This window comes from Pseudophryne corroboree, chromosome 1, assembly GCF_028390025.1.
Source record: "Pseudophryne corroboree isolate aPseCor3 chromosome 1, aPseCor3.hap2, whole genome shotgun sequence".
Lineage (NCBI taxonomy): Eukaryota > Metazoa > Chordata > Amphibia > Anura > Myobatrachidae > Pseudophryne > Pseudophryne corroboree.
The window spans coordinates 675946072-675967425 of NC_086444.1; the positions used below are offsets into that span (position 1 = coordinate 675946072).

The 21354-nt window shown below is 46.9% G+C and overlaps 1 protein-coding gene across 2 annotated transcripts; it reads right to left on the minus strand.

The window, feature by feature from the left end:
• Window positions 1-1689: 1689 nt before the first annotated feature.
• Window positions 1690-14368, minus strand: UBA52 (ubiquitin A-52 residue ribosomal protein fusion product 1). Of its 2 annotated transcripts, none has more exons than XM_063914729.1 (5): window positions 14270-14368; window positions 13452-13574; window positions 3919-4005; window positions 3647-3749; window positions 1690-1839 (listed from the first exon to the last, which is right to left on the minus strand). In XM_063914729.1, exons 2-5 carry the CDS (start codon window positions 13552-13554, stop codon window positions 1746-1748), a joined length of 387 nt encoding a protein of 128 aa, XP_063770799.1. In that variant the 5' UTR covers window positions 13555-13574; window positions 14270-14368; the 3' UTR covers window positions 1690-1745. The 2 variants fall into 2 exon arrangements, with proteins under 2 accessions (XP_063770799.1, XP_063770800.1); XM_063914730.1 differs by lacking the exon at window positions 14270-14368 and adding an exon at window positions 14184-14255.
• Between the last annotated feature and the right edge of the window lie 6986 nt (window positions 14369-21354).

Sequence of the window (21354 nt, forward strand, 5' to 3'; positions counted from 1 at the left end):
TGAGGGAAAATGGCGCCTGTGTGCTGAGGAGAATAAGCTCCGCCCCTTTCTCGGCGGGCTTTTCCTCCCGGTTTTTTAATACTGGCCTGGGTTAAAATACATACATATAGCCTTAATGGCTATATGTGGTGTATTTCTTTTGCCAAATTAGGTATTTATATTGCTGCCCAGGGCGCCCCCAGCAGCGCCCTGCACCCTCCGTGACCGTGTCAGTGAGCCTGTGAGACAACAATGGCGCACAGCTGCAGTGCTGTGCGCTACCTCTATGAAGACTGAGAAGCCTTCTGCCGCCTGTCACCGGACCTCCGTCTCTGCCGTCTTCAGCGTCTGTAAGGGGGATCGGCGGCGCGGCTCCGGGACGAACCCCAGGCTGACCTGTGTTCCGACTCCCTCTGGAGCTCAGTGTCCAGTAGCCTAAGACTTCAATCCTCCTGCACGCAGGTGAGTTGCAAGTCTCTCCCCTAAGTCCCACGTTGCAGTGATCCTGTCGCCAGCAGGTATCACTGATTAGTTTAAACCTAAAAAAGACTTTTCTAAACAGCTCTATAAGAGAGCCATCCAGGTTGCACCCTACTCGGCCGGGCACAGAAACCTAACTGAAGCCTGGAGGAGGGTCATAGGGGGAGGAGCCAGTACACACCATGTGACCTAAAGAGCTTTTTAGATGTGCCCTGTCTCCTGCGGAGCCCGCTATTCCCCATGGTCCTGACGGAGTCCCCAGCATCCACTAGGACGTTAGAGAAAACCCCTGTGGAGTGTGATTGCAAATGTAGATCAGAGGATTTATGTGGTATATGGTGACTGAAATACAGAGAAAAATACCAAACCGTATATCCTGTGAAACACTAATCTCTCCCTCCCCCCTCTAAATAAATGTACAGAATATAGGGATAGCAACATGTGTGAGATACACGGAGTAGGAACCACACGGCAGCTATAGGCACGCACAGTCACATGTACACTGCAAAAATTACAAACAAAACTGTACTGGACTAGCAATACTATGTAAATCTATGTATACAGATCTAACAATGCTCAGTTAATACTGGATGTATATCATAGAATACTTGTACTAAATATTCCTGCAGTTATGCACTTGTTCTTAACAAACACTGTCTAAACGACATGTAGAATACTTAAGTGTCCTGTAAATACACAGCACTGATGAGGCAGGTGGCTTTACAGAGGAGACATTGCCCAGCAGTCCCAAAATCAGCACAGCTCTGTGTAATGGCAGCAAAACGCTGACAGGGTGTGAGGGAGAGAAATGCAGCTCCAGGGCGGGAACATCTGCTGTAAATGGCGCCCGGGGGAGCTGCTACAGGTCAGAGCCTTATCCCCCCCTCTGCTGGACTTCAGCACCGGGTACTATGGAGCCTGTACTAAACGGATTTTAGTAAATCCGACGTGTACTCCTTGCCCTGGTGGATAGTGGTGTCCCTGCACGGCCACAATGTCCACGCCAGCAACGCGGTCCGTCTCCAGAGACAGTGACCGGATCACAATTTCGGCAGGTCCCACTTGGGGGACCCTCTTGCCTCCTCCCTATCGTGCGGCCACGTGATCCAGGAGAGCAGCAGCGGTATGTGTGCCTGATGAGAACGGAGGAATATGTACTCCATAAAAAAGCACTTACTGTTACACTGAATATTAGAGATACATTTTAAAAGAAACAATTACAAAGTCAAAAAACTTGAGATAAATTTTATTTTTCAGTCACAAAATACGTGGTGGACAAGATGAGCTTATTTGAGCTTCTTCTTGGGACGCAGATTGTTGGTATGCCCACACTTCTTCTTGCGGCAGTTAACAGCACGAGGATGAAGACGGGCATAGCATCTGAAATACAAGCAGGCATTATTAGACTAACCATTAGAAGTGCACAAAGCTTTGCTTAACAGGTTACAGTCACAGAATGTATGAGAAATAGAAACTGGCTCACGCAAATGAATAATTCAACTGGCAATATAAGCAACTAAAGGTTTGTTTGAAGGTTTGTATCACTGAAAAATGATTTAATAAGACTGCCACTTGGGAGGATATTCAAAGGCTGTTTTCCCACATTATAGTGGCCATACACTAGTGCGACTTCTCCAAGGGTAGAAGTCACATACGTTGCCCTTGTAACTTCCCAGACAGCAGGATCGCATACGATACATCGTATGCAGTCCTTTTGCATACAATGTATTGTATGCGATCCCAAGCCATGGCCACCGGATCCAACAAATCTATACTGCAGCCTCAGCGATCCCCAGCTCCAATCAGAAGAGCACAGGACAGCACATCAAAACAGATTGACCTGCAATTTGCCACATTTAACACAGTTTCTCGACCCAATGCGTCGAAATCGGGATGAAATTGGGCAAAATCACACTAGTACAGTGGTTCTCAAACTCAGTCCTCAGGACCCCACACAGTGCATGTTTTGCAGGTAACCCAGCAGGTGCACAGGTGTATTACTCACTGACATTTTAAAAAGGTCCTCAGGTGGAGCTAATTATGTCACTTGTGACTGTGAGGAGACCTGCAAAACATGCACTGTGTGGGGTCCTGAGGACAGAGTTTGAGAACCTATGCACTAGTATATGGGCACCTTAAGACTTCACAACTAGGTGCACAGATTGGTTTGGCCAGGCCAACTTGTGGCTTTCCCACTTATGAAACTAAAATTCCCAGCATGCTTCACTAGATGAGGGGTGGGAGGGCATGTTGGGACTTGTAGGTTTGAAAAAGCTGGATTACCCACTGGCTAGCCATGACTGCTCTAGAGCAAACATTAGAATTTCATCCTACAATGTAGCCATGCTTGAAAGTCATATTTGAATACTATATTATGGGCAATGAAGCTTCCTGTGGTTTTAGTGGATTGTGTACTTTTGACCAACTGAAATAATTGCATTTATTTTAATCCATGGGGCGATAATACCAAACAGGGGTATCTATGTACACGCATAGTTAGCGATAAGGTAGGCTGAACAATAATACTATAAAATTAAACTTTTAATACCTACATATGACAGGGCTATTTCCAGATATTTAAGCATTCACATCAGTTCATGCTCTGGAGAAGCCAGAAGCACAACATGCTAAGGTTAATTTTGTTAAAAGCAAATAATCCCCCATTAGTGGGGGAGAAAAACCACACATACTGTAGATGGCAGAGCAAAAGCCATACAGATAGGGCAACATACATACAATAAAATTGAATGCCATCTGCCATTAGAAACTAATACCAAACAAAGTAATTGCTCATTTAAACCGTGAATTTAAGTACATCTTAAATTGGGAAATCAATTTGAATATCTGTAAAGAAAAATTGTTAGCTTAGGCTACAAGGAATGTGCCCTACAATTAGCTGTTTTCACTCCTTTCAAATATACATTAATCTGGGGTGGTTATGCTGGAGTGTCTAATACACACTACAGATATTATATAAAGTTCTACAGGAGTGACCAGCTGTCACAGAAAAAAAAGTGTTTTTTGATTCCTTTTATTAAAATTAAGATCATTGTAACAAACTCACTTTGCGTATTCTCACAAATTTACATACCCGTCTTCACAGATAACAAATGTGCTTAGTCTAGGTCGTTCTCTATTTCAATGTATTACAACAATGTTTCATAGTTTAAAGGAACAGCGCACTTACTTGCGACAAATCATTTTGTCACAGTTATACTTCTGGGCAAGTTGGCGAAGGGAAGGCTCAATGATACCACCACGCAGACGCAGCACCAGATGCAATGTTGACTCTGAAGTGTAAAATAAACAGGTCTCAAGAAAGTTAGTTAAAACTAGGTCATCACTATAACAAAAAGACAAACATATTGGTCCAGTCTGCTTAATCATAAAATGGCAGCTGATGGCAAATGAGAATACTGAATTTAAAAAGGAAACTGGTATTTGAAGTACGCATCATACCTTTCTGGATGTTATAGTCAGACAGAGTACGCCCATCTTCAAGCTGCTTGCCAGCAAAGATCAGACGCTGTTGATCAGGGGGGATACCTGCAAAGACAGAATTATATTAACACAAAAAGCCACTGCTTGTTAACAGACTAGTAGAAGACGACTATTTGTGCCCTGTTAGTACACGAAATAAAAATTAAAAAAAATCAAACTGATAGAAGTCATGTATCTTAGCACAATAGAGGAACCTTCCTAGATCCATGCTGTTACAAAGACTGACCCGTCATGGATGTACAGATTTCTAGGTTAGGTTTTTCAGAATGTATTTTTTGTAACAAGTTTCTTCGTATCTTCAATGTTTGCCCAAGAGAGTGTTTATTAAGTAGGTCACTGCCATGCATTTGCTGTAACTCACTACTATTTTACACATTGTGCCTGGAGAATACGAAACCCACCAACAATAGTCACTAATTTCAGTAATGGCAAGAGGTACCACAACCAAAATATTGTACATTTGGAAGCAAAAAAATAATAAAAATTCTGGAGTGGCCCATTTATGAGCAAGACTTCCTAACCTGGACCCACTGCACAGATAAATAGGTTTCTTCCATTGTTAAGTGCTTAAACCAAAATGTTTAACAATACACAACCTAAAGATATGGAAAAATATTGCATGCATCTTGAAATATTCAGTTGATTTTGGCCAAAAAGCTCTGCAAGCTTCTGAAATAAACAAAAAAAAACACCACAGGACTTAAGTTTCCACTCACTTTGTTTTAAACACCTAACAGCCTTTCGAGACACAGACAAGAGCCGTTCTGCTCATCCTCCCTCCCACATTTTATTATTATCTTTTAAGTACTTTGTTAGGCACTGTGGAACCCTTGTGCCATCATATAAACAAAAGAGCAAAACAAGAAAGTAGTGACAGTACAAAACAATTCAAGACAAGTACATGGTATATAAAACATATCTGCATCAATGGTAACGCTCAAATAAGCAGCAGAGTGGCAGAAACCAAGGGTCGTGCCATTGTAGGGAGTATGGAGTAGAGGCAGTACAGATTGTGTAATGGTTAGCATTACTGCCTCACAGCACTGAGGTAACAGGTTCTATTCCCAACATGGCTTACTGTGTCGAGTTTGTATAGTCTCCCCCTGCCTACGTGGGTTTCCTATGGGTACAACAGTTTTCCCCCACACTCCAAAAAAATAAGATTTTAAACCTACCGGTAAATCTTTTTCTCCTAGTCCGTAGAGGATGCTGGGGATTCTGTAAGGACCATGGGGTAGAGACGGGCTCCGCAGGAGACATGGGCACTCTAAGACTTTAGATGGGTGTGAACTGGCTCCTCCCTCTATGCCCCTCCTCCAGACCTCAGTTAAAGAACTGTGCCCAGAGGAGACTGACAGTACGAGGAAAGGATTTTTGTTAAAGGGCGAGATACATACCAGCCCACACCATCCACACCGTACAACATGGAATATACGAAACCAGTCAATAGAATGAACAAACAGCATCAGCCAGAGACTGATCTCAACTGTAACATAACCCTTATGTAAGCAACAACTATATACAAGCCTTGCAGAAATAGTCCGCACTGGGACGGGCGCCCAGTATCCTCTACGGACTAGGAGAAAAAGATTTACCGGTAGGTTTAAAATCTTATTTTCTCTTACGTCCTAGAGGATGCTGGGGACTCCGTAAGGACCATGGGGATTATACCAAAGCTCCAGACCGGGCGGGAGTGCGGATGACTCTGCAGCACCGATTGAGCAAACATGAGGTCCTCATTAGCCAGGGTATCAAACTTGTAGAATTTTGCAAAATTGTTTGAACCCGACCAAGTAGCTGCCCGGCAAAGCTGTAAAGCCGAGACGCCTCGAGCAGCCGCCCAAGAAGAGCCCACCTTCCTAGTGAAATGGGCCTTTACCGAATTAGGTAACGGCAATCAAGCAGTAGAATGAGCCTGCTGAATCGTGTTACAGATCCAGCGAGTAATAGTCTGCTTAGAAGCAGGAGCACCAACCTTGTTGGCCGCATACAGGACAACCAGTGCCTCTGTTTTCCTAACTCGAGCCATCCTGGCTACATACATTTTTAAGGCCCTGACTACATCAAGGGATTTGGAATCCTTCAAGTCACCCGTAGCCACAGGCACCACAATAGGTTGGTTCATATGAAACGACGAAACCACCTTAGGTAGGAATTGAGGACGAGTTCTCAATTCTGTTCGATCCACGTGGAAAATCAGATAGGGGCTCTTGTGAGACAAGACCGCCAATTCGGACACCCGCCTCGCGGATGCCAAGGCCAACAACATGACCACTTTCCAAGTGAGAAATTTTAATTCAACAGTTTGAAGAGGTTCAAACCAGTGTGACTTAAGGAACTGTAACCACGTTAAGGGGGCACAAAAGGAGGTTGGATGTGCAGCACTGCCTTTACAATATTCTGGACTTCTGGGAGAGAAGCCAATTCCTTCTGAAAGAATATAGACAAGGCCGAAATCTGCACCTTAAAATGGAGCCTAACTTTAGGCCCATATCCACTCCTGTCTGTAGAAAATGGAGAAAACGACCCAGCTGAAAATCTTCCGTAGGAGCATTCTTGGCTTCACACCAAGAAACATATTTCCTCCAGATACGGTGATAGTGCTTCGCCGTTACCTCCTTCCTAGCTTTGATCAGAGTAGGGATAACTGCCCCCGGAATACCTTTCCTAGCTAGGACTGTGTGTTCAACCGCCATGCCGTCAAACTTAACCGCGGTAAGTCTTGGAACACACAGGGCCCCTGTTGCAACAGGTCCTCCCTGGGAGGAAGAGGCCACGGATCTTCTGTGAGCATATCCTGAAGATCTGAATACCAGGCCCTTCGAGGCCAATCTGGAACAATGAATATTGTCTGCACTCTTGGTTCGTCTTATGATTCTCAATATTTTTGAGATGAGTGGAAGTGGAGGGAACACATAGACCGACTGAAACACCCACGGTGTCACCAGGGCGTCCACTGCCTGAGGGTTCCTCGACCTGGAACAATACGTCCGTAGCTTTTTGTTGAGGCGTGACGCCATCATGTCTATTTGAGGAAGTCCCCAACGACTTGTTATCTCTGCAAAGACTTCTTGATGAAGTCCCACTCTCCTGGATGGAGATAGTGTCTGCTGAGGAAGTCTGCTTCCCAGTTGTCCACTCCCGGAATGAAGACAGCCGACAGAGCGCTTACATGATTTTCCACCCAGCGAAGAATCCTGGTGGCTTCTGCCATTGCTGCTCTGCTCCTTGTCCCACCTTGGCGGTTTACATGCGCCACAGCTGTGACGTTGTCTGACTGAATCAGAACAGGTAGGTTGTGAAGAAGACTCTCCGCTTGTTGTAGGCCGTTATATATGGCCCTTAATTCCAGCACATTGATGTGTAGACAAGCCTCCTGGCTTGACCATATATTCCCTGAAAATTTCTTCCTTGTGTGACTGCTCCCCATCCTCGGAGGTTTGCGTCTGTGGTCACAAGAACCCAGTCTTGAATGCCGAACCTGCGACCCTCTAGAAGGTGAGCACTCTGAAGCCACCACAGGAGAGATACCCTGGCCCTGGGGGACAGGCTTATCCTCTGATGTATTTGTAGATGGGACCCTGACCACTTGTCCAGAAGGTCCCATTAAAAGTTCTTGCGTGGAACCTGCCGAACGGAATGGTCTCGTAGGCTGCCACCATCTTTCCCAATACTCGAGTGCAGTGATGAACTGACACTCTTTTTGGCTTTAGCAGGTCCCTGACCATGTTCTGGAGTTCCTGGGCTTTTTCCGTTGGGAGAAAAACCCTCTTTTTCCCAGTGTCCAGAACCATGCCCAAAAATGACAACCGAGTTGTCGGAACCAACTGCGACTTTGGTAGATTTAGAATCCAGCCGTGTTGTTGTAGTACTCTCAGGGAGAGAGACACGCTTCTCAGTAACTGATCTCTTGATATTGCCTTTATTAGGAGATCGTCCAAGTATGGGATAATTGTGACTCCTTGCTTGCGCAGGAGCACCATCATTTCCGCCATTACCTTGGTGAAAATCCTCAGGGCCGTGGAAAGCCCAAACGGCAACGTCTGAAACCGGTAATGACAATCCTGTACAGCGAATCTCAGGTACGCCTGATGAGGGGGATATATGGGGACATGAAGGTATGCATCCTTAATGTCTAGCGACACCATAAAATCCCCCCCCCTTCCAGGCTGGAGATCACTGCCCGGAGAGATTCCATCTTGAATTTGAACCTTTTCAAATACAGGTTCAGGGATTTTAGATTCAGAATGGGTCGAATAATAGAGTTGAATAATACCCCTTCCCCTGTTGCATTAGGGGAACCCTGATGATCACTTGCTGTTGACACAGCTTTTGTATGGCAGCTGAAACTATTTCCCTCTCTGGGTGAGAAGCTGGCAAGGCAGATTTGAAAAATCGTCGAGGAGGCACTTCTAACTCCAGTTTGTAGCTTTGGGATACAATCTCGACCGCCCAAGGATCCAAATCCAACTGAACCAAGACCTGGCTGATGAGTCGAAGACGTGTCTCCACCGGTGCGGACTCCCTCAGCGGAGCCCCAGCGTCATGCGGTGGATTTTGTAGAGGCCGGGGAGGACTTTTGTTCCTGGGAACTAGCCGTAGCAGGCGATCTTTTCCCTCTACCGAGGAAGGAAGAGCCCCGACCCTTTCTGAATTTATGCGACCGAAAGGACTGCATCTGATATTGAGGTGTTTTCTTTTGCTGTGGGGGAACGCAAGGCAAAAAAGAAGACTTATCCGCGGTAGCTGTGGCAACCAGGTCCGCGAGGCCCTCCCCAAATAAAACCTCACCCTTGTAAGGTAAAATCTCCATATGTCTCTTTGAATCGGCATCACCTGTCCATTGGCGGGTCCACAGGGACCTTCTAGCCGAAATTGCCATGGCATTGGCTCTTGAACCCAACAGCCCAATATCTCTCGCAGCCTCTCTCATATATAACGCTGCGTCCTTAATGTGACCCAAAGTCAACAAAATGCTATCTTTATCTAGGTTGTCAATGTCAAATGACAAGTTATCTGTCCACGCTGCAATTGTGCTACCCACCCATGCCGACACTACTGCCGGTCTGAGCAGGGCACCCGTATGTGTGTAAATTGATTTTAAGGTAGTTTCCTGTCTGCGATCAGCAGGATCCTTGAGGGCTGCCGTGTCTGGAGACGGTAGCGCCACCTTTTTGGACAAGCGCGTCAAAGCCTTGCCCACCGTGGGCGAGGATTCCCACCGTAACCTGTCCTGTGAGGGGAAGGGATACGCCACAATAAATCTCTTGGGAATCTGCAGTTTCTTGTCTGGAGTTTCCCAAGCTTTTTCAAATAAAGCGTTCAGCTCATGAGATGGGGGAAACGTTAACTCAGGTTTCTTTTCCTTAAACATGCAGACCCTCGTGTCAGGGACAGAGGGGTCTTCAGTGATATGCAAAACATCTTTTATCGCAATAATCATATAATGAATACTCTTGGCCACCCTTTTGTTTAACCGTGCATCATCATAGTCGACACTGGAGTCGGAATCCGTGTCTGCTATCTGGGAAAGGGGACGTTTATGAGACCCCGAAGGGCCTTGAGACAGTCAAAGCCATGGATTGACTCCCTGCTGTTTCCCTGGACTCTGCTTTGTCCAATCTTATGTAATAAAGTCACATTTGCATTTAAAACATTCCACATATCCAACCAATCAGGTGTCGGCAGTGCCGACGGAGACACCACAATCATCTGCTCTGCCTCCTCCCTAGACGAGCCCTCCGCTTCAGACATGCCGACACATGTACGGACACCCCCACACACACTGGGATATACAAATATGGGGACAGCCCCCCAATAAGGCTCTTTGGAGAGAGAGCGAGAGTATGCCAGCACACACCACTGGACACTGGAACAAAGTCCCAGTCTGTACAGCGCTATATATTATATATAATATACTGCCTCTGCAGTATCCGATACCTGTACCAGTGTTAATGAGGTAATTATTGCTGCCCAGGGCGCCCCCCCTGTACCTGTGCTGTGTGTGTGTGTGTGTGTGTGTGAGCAATGGCGCGCAGCGTGACCGCTGCGCGGTACCTCAGTGAAGATCAGAAGTCTTCTGCCGCCTGTGAAGTCTTCTTTCTTCTTATACTCACCCGGCTTCTATCTTCCGGCTCTGTGAGGAGGACGGAGGCACGGCTACGGGACGAACAGCGAGGACGACATCTGTGTTCCGACCCTCTGGAGCTAATGGTGTCCAGTAGCCTAAGAAGCAGAGTCCATCAGTCAAGTAGGTCCGCTTCTCTCCCCTCAGTCCCACGATGCAGGGAGCCTGTTGCCAGCAGTGCTCCCTGAAAATAAAAAAACCTAACAAAAGTCTTTTCAGAGAAACTCAGTAGAGCTCCCCTGCAGTGCATCCAGTCTCCTCTGGGCACAGGATCTAACTGAGGTCTGGAGGAGGGGCATAGAGGGAGGAGCCAGTTCACACCCATCTAAAGTCTTAGAGTGCCCATGTCTCCTGCGGAGCCCGTCTAAACCCCATGGTCCTTACGGAGTCCCCAGCATCCTCTAGGACGTAAGAGAAATATACTGTTAGGTTAACCGACTCCTGACAAAAATGAACCCTAGTGTGTACACATGGGCAGACTAGATGGGCCAAGTGGTTCTAAACTGCTGTCAAATTCTATGTTTTTAAAGGCAAAGCACCAGGGAGACCTCCTACCATGTGAAGTTTTGTAGAGAGGTGGGGAGTCGGACACAGAATTCCAGAGGTCGGGAGCAGCACAGGCAAAGGGGTATATTCAATAACTGTCGGAAAGACGGCAGCTTCTGACAGTTTTAGGTCTAAAAGGGTTCTGACCTATTCATTATGGCCCTATTTTACCAGACTTGGCGGAATGCACACTGATCGGCGCAACGTGCCTTGTCGGAAGCGGGGACAAACACGACAGATTTTAGCCCCGTTTCAGACAATCTCAGACTTTTTTTTTTAAAGTCAGATTAAGAACAGGGTGCTGAGAGCAGGAGGGAGAGAGGGGGGGGGGTTGAGAAGCAGGGAGAGCAGGAACCCAGCGGCAGCATCCACCCGGCTCCAGCAAGCGAGGTCCCGCTTGGCTTGCTGGAGCCGGGTGGACGCTGCCATGAGCCTCCAGTTACGCTGCTGCAGCCGCCGCTCCCCCCCCACCTGTCTCCTCCACTGCTCTTCCGACCCCGGCACAGCTAACAGCTCCCCTCGATGCTGCTGACAGCAGCAGGTGAGGAAACCGGGAACGCCCAAATCAGACAGTCGGATTTGGCCGCTCTTTGAATAGGGGTTGTCTGGTCCATTCCGACAACTGCATGTCGGAATGGACCAGACTCGAGTATACCCCAAAATCTTGGAGGCGGCAGTGGGAAGTAGTAATCAGTTGGTAGGAGACACGGCCTTCATTTGTGAAGCAGAGAGGGCGGGCAGGAGTGTAAAGGGAGAGGTCAAAGATGTAAATGGGTTAGGGCTTTTGTAACAGTCTGAGAAGCTTCAATTAGGTTCTGAAGAGGAGCCAATACAGGGCTTTTAAGAGTGGAAGCAGACATAGTAAGTTTGTAGAGGAAGATGAGGAGATGAGGGGGTCTTATCCAGCGGGAGAAAGAGTCTGACCCTGGAAATATTTCCGAGATGGAAATGGCAGTACTGCAAAAGGTACTAACGAAAGGGAGGAGTCAATGTGAACACCTAGACAGCATTCTTGGGGGCTAGAGGAGATGATAGTGCAATAAGTAGATATTGAAAGCGTGTGAAGTTATGCTGGAGGGCAAGAGGATTATCAGCTCAGTTTTGGACACATTAAAGTTTACATCTGGACACACGGTAAGATTCTGTATCTTTCTGGTTGGAACGAAGATCTGGTAGTGTATGGGAGCAAATGACCATTGACCATTTGCTCCCTAACACTGAAAACTGACAAAAATGGAGAGACAAAATTGGTTAAATCCATTTAACCAATTTGTCATTTTTGGTCATTTTCCAGCTTTTTGGAGCAAATGGTTGATCTGCTCTAACACATTTCCAGATTTTTGCTCCAACCTGTAAGATTGGACAGATATCTTAAGCGTCTCCAGCTTTAGAAATCACTGTGATATACACAAAGTGACAGCAGAGAGACCATTGCAGATACAAGTGAGAAGAGAAGTCAGGGGAGGAAAGGAAGATCTGAGTATCAGCGCAAATATTTTAGATGTCAAAAAGCTGATAAGCTCACCTAACGAGGAATGATAGAGAGAATAGGATAGGTCCAAGAACAGAACCTTGGGGGACACTTAGTGGAAGTAGGGGGAAGTGAGGTCAGCCAGAGGGGGCAGTATCATGTAGACCAGGCCAACCAGTGGCTCTCCAGATGTTGTGAAACTACATATCCCAGCATGCCTTGCCACAGTTTCAGCATCCCCTAATACCTCCCAACATGACCCTCTCCAGGAGGGACAGAATGCTCTGCTCCTGGACCTCCCTCTTTATTATTTCCATCACCTGTGGTGAAAACACCTTCATACATTAAGAGAAAAGTCCAGAAGCAGAGCATTGTGTCCCTCCTGGAAGGTATGCCTTAATAGAAAAACTGTGGCAGGGCATGCTGGGACTTGTAGTTTCACAACAGCAGGAGAGCCACAAGTTGACCAGGCCTGATGTAGACCAAGCATGTGAAGGATTTGCAGAAGGAGAGTGGCGACAGTGTCAAAAGCAGAAGAGAGGTCAAGGAGAATAAGCAGAGAGTAAAAGCCATTGGATTTGGCAGCAAGTAGGTCACTGCTGACTTTCATGAAACCAGTTTCAGTGGATAGGACGGAAGCCAAACTGAAATGGGTCAAGCAGAAAAAGGAAGGAGGAGGAAAAAGGCAGTTGTAAATGCACTCAAGGAGTTTGGAGGCAAAAAAGAAAAATGGGACGGTAGCTGGAGTGTAGGGATCAGGGGTAGGATTAAGAATTGGGGAGGTGGGCAAGATGGAAACAGAGAAGGAGATGCGGATTGACAGGAAAATAATGTCCTTTACATTTCCCACCCCAGTGCCACCGGAAGTGATTAAATGTCTGACCACTGACAATGCTACAGATTTCATAGCCAGAATGCCATTAACAAAAGTGTGATGTGGAAGACTTTAGCAAGAGCCAATATCAGCTGCAACAGGGAGTTCTGACGATAAGACCCGTCTGACACACGTACTGAACTGACGTGAGGTGATAATGGTACCCAGAAGGGGTAATGCCACTGGGGTGGGGAGCTATTATTGGCCTGTCAGGGAATTCAGACTACATTAAGTATTTTTGATAGTTTAGTTTTCAAGCCATTGGACATGTATCTCAGCATTTAAAGTAGCAGAGATACTTACTGGTACTTATTCTCTGAAACATTGGTTGGGAGTATTACAAAAATAACAGGATTATACGGTTACTAGAGCAGAACATTAGCTTTTATACTAAAGAAATTACACAGTGCCAGCGGGTAAGGGTAATTTTTTTCTTAGCATTCTAGATTTCACACTATACTTGAGCCTCTCACCTTCCTTGTCCTGAATCTTGGCCTTAACATTTTCAATAGTATCGCTGGGCTCAACCTCAAGCGTGATTGTTTTCCCAGTGAGTGTTTTTACAAAGATCTGCATCTTTGCACCTTCCGGATACCCTGAAAGAAATAAAAAAGTTACATAAAGGTGGATGGGGAGTCCACACACAAACTTAATAAGTTTTTCCAAGATCAACTGGAACCAAATTAACCCTAAATTATGGACATTCTATAAACTCGATTTTTTTTTTTTTTTTACATAAAACATTTTGACAACTGTAGCCAATGTTTTTATATGTATTATAAAACCAACAATACTCCTATAAAAGACGACACGTTGTATAGAAGTTATAACAGTGTGCCGATACTGTGCGAGCCCAGAGCGCTCCAGTGATACACACTGGGAGTGGTCCATGGCTTTACTGTGCACTGACAGGCCACACAGATCCCATTTCGCCAAATGCATTGCACACACGTACGCCCTTAGCTTGCAGCACATACAAAGGAGGCGACACACCAACAGCATGCTTCCATTCCCTTGCCAGCAGTAACATGTCCCGCATTACATCTGAGGGGCGCTGATAATCAGGGTATACAGCTGCTGCTGGTCCAGGCCGGCGCCATGTGCGGTGATGCGGCCCACTGTGTGTGTGCGCAAGGCCAGCTATGTACGGCGTGCCAGTGTGAAGGACATCCCTACCAGCCGCCGCCTTCATGTGGTAACCTTACCCGCGGCTCACACAAATCACAGTGACCCATACATAGGACCCCGCTAACACCTGGACTATGAGACGGCCCCAGCCTACAATACACACCCGCACAGCGGCCCGACTAAGGAGAAAAGGACCAAGCGGAACAGGAAGTGACGTTTTCTCTCGTTCGTCTCTAGGCGGGACAATGTCTGCCCCTATGCACACTGATCCGCCATATTTGTTAAGGGCACAAACAACTGCACGCATCACCGTTATATCCCTATACATTGGATTCACTTTAAACCACAATAAAATAATTCTGTATCATACGTATACGTTTATAGTTAATTATGTTAGGTTTATTTTACAGTAGTTTCAGTTGTATCATACCCTCCAACTGTACCTTTTAGGCGGGTACAGTACCTTTCTCTGACGTCCTAGTGGATGCTGGGAACTCCGTAAGGACCATGGGGAATAGCGGCTCCGCAGGAGACTGGGCACAAAAGTAAAGCTTTAGGACTACCTGGTGTGCACTGGCTCCTCCCCCTATGACCCTCCTCCAAGCCTCAGTTAGATTTTTGTGCCCGACCGAGAAGGGTGCACACTAGGGGCTCTCCTGAGCTCTTAGTGAAAGTTTAGTTTTAGGTTTTTTATTTTCAGTGAGACCTGCTGGCAACAGGCTCACTGCATCGAGGGACTAAGGGGAGAAGAAGCGAACTCACCTGCGTGCAGAGTGGATTGGGCTTCTTAGGCTACTGGACACCATTAGCTCCAGAGGGACCGAACACAGGCCCAGCCTCGGAGTCCGGTCCCAGAGCCGCGCCGCCGGCCCCCTTACAGAGCCAGAAGCAAGAAGAGGTCCGGAAAATCGGCGGCAGAAGACATCCTGTCTTCACCAAGGTAGCGCACAGCACTGCAGCTGTGCGCCATTGCTCCTCAGCACACTTCACACTCCGGTCACTGAGGGTGCAGGGCGCTAGGGGGGGGCGCCCTGAGCAGCAATAGAAACACCTTGGCTGGCGAAAATACATCACATATAGCCCCCAGGGCTATATGGATGAATTTTAACCCCTGCCAGATTCCACATAAAAGCGGGAGAAAAGGCCGCCGAGAAGGGGGCGGAGCCTATCTCCTCAGCACACAGGCGCCATTTTCCCTCACAGCTCCGCTGGAAGGACGTCTCCCTGACTCTCCCCTGCAGTCCTGCACTACAGAAACAGGGTAAAAAAGAGAGGGGGGCACTAATTGGCGTAATAATTACAAATAGCAGCTATAAGGGGGAAAAACACTTATTTAAGGTTATCCCTGTATATATATATAGCGCTCTGGTGTGTGCTGGCATACTCTCCCTCTGTCTCCCCAAAGGGCTAGTGGGGTCCTGTCCTCTGTCAGAGCATTCCCTGTGTGTGTGTGCTATGTGTCGGTACGTTGTATCGACATGTATGAGGAGGAAAATTATGTGGAGGCGGGGCAATTGCCTATAATAGAGATGTCACCCCCTAGGGAGTCGACACCTGAGTGGATGATCTTATGGAAGGAATTACGTGACAGTGTCAGCTCTTTGCAAAAGACAGTTGACGACATAAGACAGCCGGCTACTCAGCTTGTGCCTGTCCAGGCGTCTCAAAAGCCATCAGGGGCTCTAAAACGCCCATTACCTCAGATGGTAGATACAGACGTCGACACGGATACTGACTCCAGTGTCGACGGGGAAGAGACAAACGTGACTTCCAGTAGGGCCACACGTTACATGATTGAGGCAATGAAAAATGTTTTACATATTTCTGATAATACTAATACCACTAAAAAGGGTATTATGTTCGGTGAGAAAAAACTACCTGTAGTTTTTCCTGAATCTGAGGAATTAAATGAGGTGTGTGATGAAGCGTGGGTTTCCCCCGATAAAAAACTGATAATTCCTAAAAAATTATTGGCATTATATCCTTTCCCGCCAGAGATTAGGGCGCGTTGGGAAACACCCCCTAGGGTGGATAAAGCACTCACACGCTTATCAAAACAGGGGCTCTACCCTCTCCTGAGACGGCCGCCCTTAAGGATCCTGCTGATAGAAAGCAGGAAGGTATCCTAAAATGTATTTACACACATACTGGTGTTATACTGCGACCAGCAATCGCCTCAGCCTGGATGTGCAGTGCTGGTTTGGCTTGGTCGGATTCCCTGACTGAAAATATTGATACCCTAGACAGGGACAGTATATTACTGACTATAGAGCATTTAAAAGATGCATTTCTATATATGCGCGATGCACAGCGGGATATTTGCCGACTGGCATCAAGAGTAAGTGCGCTGTCCATTTCTGCCAGAAGAGGGTTATGGACGCGACAGTGGTCAGGTGATGCGGATTCCAAACGGCATATGGAAGTATTGCCTTATAAAGGGGAGGAGTTATTTGGGGTAGGTCTGTCAGATCTGGTGGCCACGGCAACAGCTGGGAAATCCACATTTTTACCCCAGGTCGCCTCTCAACATAAGAAGACGCCGTATTATCAGGCGCAGTCCTTTCGTTCCCATAAGGGCAAGCGAGCGAAAGGCTCCTCATTTCTGCCCCGGGGCAGAGGAAGGGGAAAAAGGCTGCAACAGATAGCCAATCCCCAAGAACAGAAGCCCTCTCCCGCTTCTGCCAAGTCCTCAGCATGACGCTGGGGCTTTACAAGCGGACTTAGGCACGGTGGGGGCACGTCTCAAGAATTTCAGCGCGCAGTGGGCTCACTCGCAGGTAGACCCCTGGGTCCTTCAGGTGGTATCTCAGGGGTACAAATTGGAATTCGAGACACCTCCCCCTCGCCGGTTCCTAAAGTCTGCTTTACCGACGTCTCCCTCCGACAGGGAGGCGGTATTGGAGGCCATTCACAAGCTGTATTCTCAGCAGGTGATAATCAAAGTACCCCTCCTGCAACAGGGCAAGGGGTATTATTCAACGCTATTTGTGGTACCGAAGCCGGACGGCTCGGTGAGACCTATTTTAAATCTGAAATCTTTGAACACTTACATACAAAGGTTCAAGTTCAAGATGGAGTCACTCAGAGCAGTGATCGCGAACCTGGAAGAAGGGGACTATATGGTGTCTCTGGACATCAAGGATGCTTACCTCCATGTCCCAATTTACCCTTCTCACCAAGGGTACCTCAGGTTTGTGGTACAGAACTGTCACTATCAGTTTCAGACGCTGCCGTTTGGATTGTCCACGGCACCCCGGGTCTTTACCAAGGTAATACAGGTAAAAAGCGCTCAGTGCCGTTTCACATCTAACAGAAAAAGAAAATTATTTTGCGATACTTAATGTCCAAAAATGTCAAAGACAGTCCAGTAGGTAGTGGAGTCCCGTCCAATATTCTCTGGAAATATTCTCCCAAGAAGAGATCTCTGTCTTCAAAAATGGCTCATGATGATATGCAAAGGAAACAATACAATATCATGGTGTAGTATGTCAGAAACTTTCTATTCAGGTACCAACAAACAAAAGGCAGGGATCCAATGCGTACCCCACTCACAATATGTGTGATGTTAATCCACTCATAAAGGTATCTTTCATGTGATGATGATTCTATCAAGTATATCGTACCATACTCACTTCTCCACAGATCGGAACCCTCGCATCAAGGTTTCTTTAGGTACTTCAAAATATATATCTCCTCAATGACGAACAGAAAATATGTATACTAAAATGGTTTTATTTAAAATAGGCAAAATCCATACATAATTATCCCAGACTATACAAGATGCTGTTCTGTACAGGTAATGCCGGTGGCCACTCACAGCAAATTACTGCCTGATGTAATTGCATCAAGTATTAGAATGGGAAACAAATGAAGGATATGCCTGTGAATACTCTTCCAACGCGTTTCTCCCCTTTAGCGGGTCTTTGTCCCGCTAAAGGGGAGAAACGCGTTGAAAGAGTATTCACATACTCTGTTCGTCATTGAGGAGATATATATTTTGAAGTACCTAAAGAAACCTTGATGCGAGGGTTCCCATCTGTGGAGAAGTGAGTATGGTACGATATACTTGATAGAATCATCATCACATGAAAGATACCTTTATGAGTGGATTAACATCACACATATTGTGAGTGGGGTACGCATTGGATCCCTGCCTTTTGTTTGTTGGTACCTGAATAGAAAGTTTCTGACATACTACACCATGATATTGTATTGTTTCCTTTGCATATCATCATGAGCCATTTTTGAAGACAGAGATCTCTTCTTGGGAGAATATTTCCAGAGAATATTGGACGGGACTCCACTACCTACTGGACTGTCTTTGACATTTTTGGACATTAAGTATCGCAAAATAATTTTCTTTTTCTGTTAGATGTGAAACGGCACTGAGCGCTTTTTACCTGTGTTTTTTTCCACATATATTTGCATACAAGGGTTAAGTGGCCCTATTCACCACAGGTAGCTGCATAGGTGTGTTTTGCGCCTTGGGTAATTTATCACTTTATTTTCTGCTTTACCAAGGTAATGGCCGAAATGATGATACTTCTTCGAAGAGAAGGCGTCTTAATTATCCCTTACTTGGACGATCTCCTGATAAGGGCAAGATCCAAGGAACGGTTAGTAGTCGGAGTAGCACTATCTCAAGTAGTGTTACGACAGCACGGGTGGATTCTAAATATCCCAAAATCACAGCTGATTCCGACGACACGTCTGCTGTTCCTAGGGATGATTCTGGACACAGTCCAGAAAAAGGTGTTTCTTCCGGAAGAAAAAGCCAGGGAGTTATCCGAGTTAGTCAGAAACCTCCTGAAACCAGACCGGGTCTCAGTGCATCAATGCACAAGGGTCCTGGGGAAAATGGTGGCTTCCTACGAAGCGATTCCATTCGGCAGATTCCACGCAAGAACATTTCAGTGGGATCTGCTGGACAAATGGTCCGGATCGCATCTTCACATGCATCAGCGGATAACCCTGTCCCCAAGGACAAGAGTGTCTCTCCTGTGGTGGTTGCAGAGTGCTCATCTTCTAGAGGGCCGCAGATTCGGCATTCAGGACTGGATCCTGGTGACCACGGATGCCAGCCTGAGAGGCTGGGGAGCAGTCACACAGGGAAGAAATTTCCAGGGCTTGTGGTCAAGCCTGGAAACGTCACTTCACATAAATATCCTGGAACTAAGGGCCATTTACAATGCTCTAAGCCAAGCAAGACCTCTGCTTCAGGGTCAGCCGGTGTTGATCCAGTCGAACAACATCACGGCAGTCGCCCACGTAAACAGACAGGGTGGCACGAGAAGCAGGAGGGCAATGGCAGAAGCTGCAAGGATTCTTCGCTGGGCGGAAAATCATGTGATAGCACTGTCAGCAGTGTTCATTCCGGGAGTGGACAACTGGGAAGCAGACTTCCTCAGCAGACACGACCTCCACCCGGGAGAGTGGGGACTTCATCCAGAAGTCTTCCACATGATTGTAAACCGTTGGGAAAAACCAAAGGTGGACATGATGGCGTCCCGTCTCAACAAAAAACTAGACAGGTATTGCGCCAGGTCAAGAGACCCTCAGGCAATAGCGGTGGACGCTCTGGTAACACCGTGGGTGTACCAGTCAGTGTATGTGTTCCCTCCTCTGCCTCTCATACCCAAGGTACTGAGAATTATAAGACGGAGAGGAGTAAGAACTATACTCGTGGCTCCGGATTGGCCAAGAAGGACTTGGTACCCGGAACTTCAAGAGATGCTCACAGAGGACCCGTGGCCTCTACCTCTAAGAAGGGACCTGCTCCAGCAGGGACCCTGTCTGTTCCAAGACTTACCGCGGCTGCGTTTGACGGCATGGCGGGTGAACGCCGGATCCTGAAGGAAAAAGGCATTCCGGATGAAGTTATCCCTACCCTGATCAAGGCCAGGAAGGAAGTAACCGCACAACATTATCATCGTATTTGGCGTAAATATGTTGCGTGGTGCGAGGCCAGGAAGGCCCCTACAGAGGAATTTCAACTGGGTCGTTTCCTGCATTTCCTGCAAACAGGACTGTCTATGGGCCTAAAATTAGGGTCCATTAAGGTTCAAATTTCGGCCCTGTCGATTTTCTTCCAAAAAGAGCTGGCTTCAGTTCCTGAAGTTCAGACGGTTGTCAAAGGGGTACTGCATATACAGCCTCCTTTTGTGCCTCCGGTGGCACCTTGGGATCTCAATGTGGTTTTGGGGTTCCTAAAGTCACATTGGTTCGAACCCCTTATCACTGTGGATTTAAAATATCTCACATGGAAAGTGGTAATGCTGTTGGCCCTGGCTTCAGCCAGGCGCGTGTCAGAATTGGCGGCTTTGTCCTATAAAAGCCCTTACCTAATATTTCATACGGATAGGGCAGAATTGAGGACTCGTCCTCAATTTCTCCCTAAGGTGGTTTCAGCGTTTCACCTGAACCAGCCTATTGTGGTACCTGCGGCTACTGGGGACTTGGAGGACTCCAAGTTGCTGGACGTAGTCAGGGCCCTGAAAATATATGTTTCCAGGACGGCTGGAGTCAGAAAATCTGACTCGCTGTTTATCCTGTATGCACCCAACAAGCTGGGTGCTCCTGCTTCTAAGCAGACTATTGCTCGTTGGATTTGTAGTACAATTCAGCTTGCACATTCTGTGGCAGGCCTGCCACAGCCAAAATCTGTAAAAGCCCATTCCACAAGGAAGGTGGGCTCATCTTGGGCGGCTGCCCGAGGGGTCTCGGCTTTACAACTTTGCCGAGCAGCTACTTGGTCAGGGGCAAACACGTTTGCTAAATTCTACAAATTTGATACCCTGGCTGAGGAGGACCTGGAGTTCTCTCATTCGGTGCTGCAGAGTCATCCGCACTCTCCCGCCCGTTTGGGAACTTTGGTATAATCCCCATGGTCCTTACGGAGTTCCCAGCATCCACTAGGACGTCAGAGAAAATAAGAATTTACTTACCGATAATTCTATTTCTCGTAGTCCGTAGTGGATGCTGGGCGCCCATCCCAAGTGCGGATTGTCTGCAATACTTGTACATAGTTATTGTTACAAAAATCGGGTTATTGTTGTTGTGAGCCATCTTTTCAGAGGCTCCTCTGTTATCATGCTGTTAACTGGGTTCAGATCACAGGTTGTACGGTGTGATTGGTGTGGCTGGTATGAGTCTTACCCGGGATTCAAAATCCTTCCTTATTGTGTACGCTCGTTCGGGCACAGTATCCTAACTGAGGCTTGGAGGAGGGTCATAGGGGGAGGAGCCAGT